Source organism: Talpa occidentalis, unplaced genomic scaffold, assembly GCF_014898055.3.
Source record: "Talpa occidentalis isolate TD23 unplaced genomic scaffold, MPIMG_talOcc4v2.1 talOcc4.8, whole genome shotgun sequence".
Classification (NCBI taxonomy): domain Eukaryota; kingdom Metazoa; phylum Chordata; class Mammalia; order Eulipotyphla; family Talpidae; genus Talpa; species Talpa occidentalis.
This window is the reverse complement of record NW_023605194.1, coordinates 65,076,946-65,084,781: the sequence shown is the minus strand read 5'-3', so window position 1 is coordinate 65,084,781 and position 7,836 is coordinate 65,076,946. Positions and strand designations below refer to the sequence as shown.

Genomic DNA, 7,836 nt, shown 5'->3' with positions numbered 1-7,836 from the left:
CAGCACAAAGGAGCTGTCATATTAGTACAAGTCTGAGCTTGCATACAGTAGGTGGTCAGGTCAGCACTATTGAGAAGTCTTCTCGCTTGCACTCTGACATGGGATTTCAGCCATATGCACTCTGAATTGAGTGAGGAACGGGTATTGGCCTTACTTTCAGTGACTTCATGGCTCTTTTGGGCCTCACTTGATCCCACTGAATTGAAGTCTACCATTTTTCCCTACATCTGGCCCTTAAACACAGGTCTTAGTGGGAGCCCAGGTTTGGAAACAGTGATCCCCTCCCTGGAGAAAAATGAGCTGATGTATCAGTTTTCAACCTGGCATCTCCAAGAGGAATTTCAAATATGTGACTCTTATTGTCACCTTCTGGTCTTATTGTCACCTGCATGTGAGATGTGAGTCCTCAAAAGTGCTTGACGACTGTGGGACATTAGTAGCTATTCATTGAGCCATTCTTAAAGAGCTGGGGAGAGAGAAAAGATTTATTTATGCATAGAAGAACTGGGTGTAGGCCAGGCCAGAGGGGCAGGGGCAGGGGGTGAGAGGATTCACCTGAGACAGAGTGGGGAGCAGAACAGGCATATTGTCTGAAATACACTGCTAAGGGGAGAAGTGGGTGAGATAGGAGGGTGGGCTGCACCATGCGGATTAGCTTCCTGGCTGGGGATCGAACTCAGGCTGTCACAGTGATAGCGCTGAGACTTAACCCCTAGGGAGGCCCTCATTGAGCCCTTCTATATGACCTGCACTTTGTTTGGGGCTGGAGATAACCAAGAAGTTGGGGGACCCCGCCCTTAAGGAGCTTGCATCCCATCCTTCAATAGGTTTAGGTGAGGGTGCTGCAAACCAGTATATAGATCAAATTAATACAGGATTACAAAATTGTGATAAGCTCTGTGGGAGACGGAGATATATGGGTGGGTCTCAGAGATTGTGATACTGAAACCTGAAAAAATGTGAAGGAGCCAACCATGGGATGAGAAAGGACAACTGGCGTTGGGTGGCTCGTTGGATAGCTGTATTTTTCGGTGGAGTGGAGAATTTGGTGGGAGGGGAGAAGGATATCCCTCCCTGGTAGCCAAGTAGAGGTCAGTAGTCTGGAGTGCTGGTGATTTAGTGTTGGGAATCAAGGGATACAAGTGGTATTTAAAGCTAAGCAAGGGCCTCCCATGGTGGCGCAGCGGTTGAGCGCTGGGCTGTGAGGCTGCCCGCAGCCTCTGCAGCGCAGGTTCGTTCCCCGGCCGCCGGCGAGGGTCCCACAAATAATAATAATAATAATAATAATAATAATAAAGCCAGGCAGGAGCTTGGGCAAGATCACCCTGTGAAGGTGGATGGTGCTCCCTGGCTTAGGATGGAATAACCGCAGTGATCTGGTCACGGAAATGGTCGACAGAAGAAACCTAAGGGATCAGTGAGGGCTTTGGGTCTTGAGCTTTGATGGCCATCTGCCTCTGGGAAGCCCAGAATTAGGGGAGAGAAAGGGGCTGAGCTAGTAGACGGTGTGCGTGGATGTTGCTTTTGAGGCATATGCCTTGGACAAGAGCGAGATGGAGCGGAGGCTGATGGGACCAGGCTTTTTTGGAGCCCTGAGAACTCAGGATGGGTTCGAGCGGCTATGGAACCGGAACCGGGCCAGGGTTTGGTGGGTAAAGAGCTCGGGAGAGAAGACACAGTAAAACAAGTGGCTGGGAAGCAAAGGTGGTTCCGGCGGTGAAGATGCGAGCCCAACTGTGCATGCTCCACCCAGCTGCCCACGGCATAGGCGGCGCTTTCCTGGCGGGCGCGGCGTTCCGGGGACTACAGTTCCCGGAAGGCCAAGCGCTCGCTTCCGGTTGGGTCAGGGGCAACCGGAAGTAAAAATGCTCGGCCCTGACGCTGCTGACTTCTGAGTTGTCTCCGGGTTTTTCCGCGTTTACTGGTCTCGCCGTCGCCGCCACCATGGGGAAGCGACAGCACCAGAAGGATAAGATGTAAGTTGAGCCGCAGCCGTGAGCGGGGCCCTGCCCGCCCGCCTCAGTCTCCGGCCTGTTCTGCGGCCTCCGCTGCCCGCCGAGCGCGTCCCTAGAGCCCCTCCCAAAAGTCGCCCCCTTCCGGAGGCCTCCGCCTCCAGCCCGGGGGGGTCATCATCCCTGGGAGCCGCGCTTTCCCGGGGGCCCGGCTCCCCCTCCGTCACCTGCCGTCGCCTGAGCCGGCTCTCCACCTGAGAGAAAATACTGGCTTTTGCTCTGGCCCGTCCCCCTTTCTACTCGCCGGCTCTGCTCCCGAGTCGGCGCCTCTTTCGGGAACCTCTCGCGTTCCCCGCGTGCTGCTTCACACCCCTCAGCGTGCACACGCTCTACGGAGTCTTCCAGGGTAGAGCAAACCAAGTTTACCGTTACTGTATTTCTTAGATTTTCTTCCTTACAAGATGTGCAAGACCTGTGTCTACTTGCTGGTTTTTTTACCCCCAAATCCCTATTTTTTACTTTTTCCAGTGATACTTATGTCCTTGAATGGATAGTCTTTGTGGTCTTTTGAAACCACTGCAGTCAGCCTTTCACTCCCCATTCTTGTCGGGGTTCCAGTAGCTTCCCTATTGCTGAATCTAGTGGTTAGTTTTCATTTTGTTGGGCTTTTCAACAGCACACAAAAGTTGAATACTTCCTCTACTTCTGAAGCCCTTCTTTGGTATCTGGTATACCACATGTTCTTTGTTTTCCTTCTACAACTGTGACTTCTGTTTTCTCAATCTCCTTTGCTGGATCCTCCGCCCACTTTCCAGACTTGGTATGTGTGCCTGATCCAGCTTTCTTTCTGATTTACATTCTGCCTGGGTGATTTTTCTCCAGTCTTGTAATAGTGAACTGATTACTTGACAGCTCCACTTGGAGGTCACATAGACAACTTTAGTATATCCCCAACGAACACTTGACTGTCAGCCTTTGAGTCTGCGCCTCTCCCTTTTCCCTATCTCAGTGGTCTCTCAGCTGTTTCATTTGCTCAGTTCAGAAATCTGTGAGTTAGCATTGGTGCCTCTTTCCCTCAGATGCCATCTCTTTTTCAGCAGTCACTTCTTTTTCACCAGTAAATCCTGCTTTCCCTTACAGGAGCAGACAACTTCTTACCTCCTCCATTTACCCCCCTGCACGCAGAGTTTATGCCAACACCTTCTTGGACTTTGGTAGTTGCCTCCTGATTGGTTTTCTCCTTGTCCCTCTATACACAGCAGTCAGAATGATGCTTTGCAGATTTACAATATTTTATCTCAGAGTCCTGCTCAAAGTCATCTCATAATTTTCTGTCCCACTTAGGCAAATCAGAAGTCCTTACATGGCCTTTGAGACCCAATCATGATCTCACCACCACCCATGTCTCCCTCATCTGCTGCCACATGCCCCTGAGCACACATTTTTCCAGTGACTTCTCCCTTTGGGAACAAACCAACTTTTCCTGCCTCATGGCTTTTATACATGATATGTTTCTTTGGCCCCTCTGCCTGGAAAACTCTTCCTGCAGATCTTTAAAAGACTAGCTCCAGCTGATCATCAGACCTTCTGATAATTTTATTCATTTCCTTCTGAGCAAAGCAGGACTGTTTGTATTTGCTAACTCGTTTCTATGTCCCCATGTTCTGTTGTGTTTATCATTATGTGCCTGATGTAGAGTAGTATTTACTAAGAACTTGTTGAATGAGCAAAATGATTTAGTCATCGTTTCACTACTTAGTACTTCCAGAGACTTTATAAAGGGAGTGGTTGTCACACTTTTTCTCTTTTTCAGGTACATTACTTGTGCTGAATACACTCACTTTTATGGTGGCAAGAAACCAGGTAGGGCTTGAAATCCTTCTGTTCACCCTGGTTTGTGTGTGTGTGTGTGGGGGGGGGATAACTAAAGAATGATGCCTTTTCTATACAATGAACCTATAAATATTAACAATAAACAACACAGAAACTACAGTAGACAAATGGGCTGAGGACAGTTCCTGAAAGAGAAATACATGAAATATAAGAGAAAACGTTTAATCTTGGTGATTTATTTCAGTGTAGGTTAAAATAGCATACTTTCCCCAGCAAGTTAATAAAGAGTAGAGAGAATGATAAGACCCAAAGCTCTCAATGCTTTAGTAAACACTACTATAATTGCTAAAGGAAGTAAAGCTGGCACAGCCTTTTTGGAGAGCAAAGCAAAGCCTCACAACAGGGCTAGGGTTCTGACAGAGACCTGACTACAGTGACTGAAGTGAGTATGCACTTTTTCCTCTTAAGTTCTTCTTTGAACCCCATGTGTTTGGTTCTGTCTGTTGAAAAGTTTTAATCTACAGTGATTGCTGCACTATGTAATTTATTAAGCTTTTTCTTAAAATGTAAATTAATTGTTGGTAGGAACACATAACAGAAATTTCTCACTAAGTTTTCTGTTTTTTAATTTCATCTTAAACAGACCTCCCACAAACAAATTTTCGTCGTTTACCTTTTGACCACTGCAGGTAAGCATTTTGAGAGTTTATCTTCCCCTCCTAGTTCTCTGATACTCAGTTTTTTGAGTTAATCTGGTCCTTGGAGACATGGGTCTGTGATCTTCCCTGAGCTGAGAAGTGGTGCCACTGAGACCAGAACCCTGTGGTCTGACTCTGGGCCCATACCTTTCATATTCTGCTTTTGGTCTGGTCGAAAGCACTGTCAACAATGGTTGTGATACTGTGAACAACCTCCCCCTTCCCTGAGAAAGCAAGTCACTGGTGAAGGTAGGGAGGGACCTGGGTGCAGAGTCATTTAAATGCTTCTTCCCTTCCGGTTGGTATGTGTAATGAACAGAAGGTGGGTCTGTTGGAGAACTAGGACTAGGACTTAATCCCAACACATTGGGAGTTGTGGGAGTCAGCTGTCTGGTGTCTCCTTGGGCCTGAGTTTCCCCAAACCTGAGCCATGGTCATTTCTGTTTTGTACAGTTGTGTATCTGTACAACATGCCCCCTCCCCATTTCACCCTGAGTTGTAATTCCATGGGTCAGGGTGAGCCTTTAAAGCTGCAGAGCTCTCCTGGTGATCCTGGCACCCTGGTTGAGGCAGTGCAGACAGACCCCACAGTAATGAGAAAGGAGTAAAAAGGAGCCTGTGCCCAGTGCAGGGAGGCCTGGTGGATGCAGCCCCCCAGGAGGCTCCTAGGCTGTGAGTGAGCTTTCCCACTTACAGTACATGTTCAGGGAAAGAGGCCTGGGCTCTGGTGCTAGATCCCTCCCCACCTCGCCAGGCTTTGTCATCAGCCTCATGTGAATGTGGTCTCCTTCATAGTGGACATGAACTGGCTTTATGAAAAACATTCTTCCTTGGTTCCCGGTTTCCCTAAGAGGTCTCTGACCTATGTCTTGCCATTTTTTAAAGATTACCTTGAATTTTGGGTAGAAATGTTCTTTTGGTTCCATTTTAAGAGAAGATGCATGTCCATTGTGTTGCTGTTTGAGCTTGCTTTGGTGTTGGATCTATTCTTTTTTTTTTTTTTTTTAAGATTTATTTATTATTTATACAAGCACTAGGTACAGTCAGGAGGGCGGGAGGGTGAGAGAATTCACCAGAGCCAGAGCGGGGAGCAGAGCAGGCAGAAGGACCGAAGTACACTGCTGAGGGGAGCAGCGGGTGGCAGGAGAGGTCTGCGCGCCATGTGGGACCCTCCTCTGGTGGCCGGGAGCAGCCAGGGATCGAACCGGTGCTGCAGAGGCTGCGGGCAGCTTCACAACCCAGTGCTCAACCACTGTGCCACCGGGGAGGCCCTGGTGTTGGATCTATTCTAGTCAGTTCCTAGCATCACCAAGTTAGATGGTTGGGCCTGAGGTGGAGGTGGTAGGGGTGCACCAAGAGTTGCTTCCCAGGAGGCAGGGACTCAGGAAGTCAGCCTCGTGTAGCTATGCTGTGCTGAACAAACTGATAGCTAATCTGTACAAATAAGCCAGATCCTCCAGGATGGCTAATGGCAGAAAGCCTATGCAAGAAAAAAGGATATTGGCTCAAATCAGTCCACCAGGTCTGCACTCTCTACAGCTATGGCTTTTGCTTTTCCTAGGCAGGTCCGAAAAGGATATATGGCAGTCTGGGCCTCTCCACACCCTTCTGCCTTCACATTTCTTGTATCAGAACTTACCCAGGGCTCATAGGGCTTCAGTTCTTGTCTGAGTCATGTGTCCAACTGTTGGAAATGTGGGGGGAACTGTGTGCAATCTGTGGTAGGAGCAGGCAGATACCCTCATGCTGTGATAGCCCCACCCATCTCTTGGGATGAGGAGGGCAGTTCTCAGTAGAAAAGTGTGCCTGCTATGTGAGGTTTAGGGAGCAAATTCCAGCCCTGCCTTCTTGAGGCCACTCCCAGGTATCGCTTTTGGATGTGAACATGTGTTACATGGAGAGAACCAGGTTACTGTTGTCCCAAGGGCCCTTGAGCATCTCCTGAAACCCTTGTTTGGTACAAACTTAATGGTTTTTTTTTTTTTTTCTGAGGGGCCGGGGTATCAGGGCCACCTCTGTTCTGTGCGGAGGAGCACTAAAGGAGGATTGAAGGAGGGAGGAGCAAAGGGGAAAGTCACAGATTCATGTGTGGGGGAGGGGCATGACCAGTGTGCTCAGCAGTTCATCAGGAGTCTCTCCTTTCTTAGTCTCTCTCTGCAGCCCTTCGTCTACCCGGTCTGCACTCCCGAAGGCATCATCTTTGACTTACTGTGAGTTTTCCCTTGACTTTTTTTTTAAGATTTATTTATTTATGCATACAAGAACTGGGGTACAGGCCAGAGGTGTGGGGGTGGGTGAGAGGATTCACCAGTGACAGAGTGGGGAACAGAACAGGCAGACTGACTGACATACATTGCTGAGGGGAGCAGCGGCTAAGACAGGAGAGGTCTGCTGTGCCATATGGTTTGCCCCTGGCCGGTTAGGGATCGAACTCGTGCTGCAAAGGCTGCGGATAGCTCCATAGTTCTGTGTTTAACCCCTTGCACCACCAGGGAGCTCCTTCCCTTGACTTTTGATCTAGCAAATGGGGTGAGATTATTGATGCCCACTCAGAAAGGGAATTTCAGGACAGTTTGAGGGTTTGTGGCTCCAGGCGATGCCAAGTCAGGCCATTCTGAGGTCTCCAGCCCTTGGTCCTTGCAGCCTCAGAAATCTTGGGTGGGCTTTTTGAGAACCTAGGAGGAACTGCCAGAGCTTCAGATGAGGCCGCAGTGCTGCTGTGAGTCCCAGGCAGACAGTTTTATTAGAATGACTTTGACCTCCCCTTCCTCCATGTGAGGTCCTAATTGATTGGCACACCTATACCATTTTGGAATGTTAACAAGCTGAGTATTTTTCACTTTAGGAAAGTAGAGCCATAATCAAGGTGTGTGTATTTCTCTGGTGCTGGATTTTGAAACATGCAGTTTTATGTTCCCGCAAAAGCTAGTGTCTATAATTTTCAGACCCAATTTGGAAAATATTTCAAAGTAAAAGGAAATTTTTACCATAATCACATTATCCAGGGTAACCACTGTCAATGTTTATACACTTCTTTTCTGTGAGTTAGTTTGTAGTAATTACTATAAAGTATAATACTATGAGGATAGTTCTGGGTCCAGTTTTCACTCGGTTTTGTTGAGAGTTTAAATGGGTTCTGCACAGGCCTCCCCTGGTGGCGCAGTGGTTGAGCGCTGGGTTGCGAGGCTGCCCGCAGCCTCTGCAGCACCAGTTCGATCCCCGGCCACTGGCGAGGGTCCCACAAAAAAAAAAAAAAAAAAAATGGGTTCTGCACACATACAATAAGCAACACCAGTGGGGTGGCCTGCAGTTAAACTTGGTTCTAATACTGTACCTAGAGATAGCATATTAGA

General features: G+C 48.4%; 1 protein-coding gene across 1 annotated transcript in view; it reads left to right on the top strand.

Moving 5' to 3' along the window:
• Positions 1-1,822: 1,822 nt before the first annotated feature.
• Positions 1,823-7,836, top strand: part of PPIL2 (peptidylprolyl isomerase like 2) — a 30,838-nt gene continuing 24,824 nt past the window's right edge. Inside the window, exons 1-4 of the mRNA XM_037497866.2 lie at positions 1,823-1,976; positions 3,766-3,815; positions 4,429-4,474; positions 6,631-6,693. Coding sequence (XP_037353763.1) covers positions 1,945-1,976; positions 3,766-3,815; positions 4,429-4,474; positions 6,631-6,693 — 191 coding nt within the window. The 5' untranslated portion in view covers positions 1,823-1,944. The remainder of the gene's footprint in view (positions 1,977-3,765; positions 3,816-4,428; positions 4,475-6,630; positions 6,694-7,836) is intronic.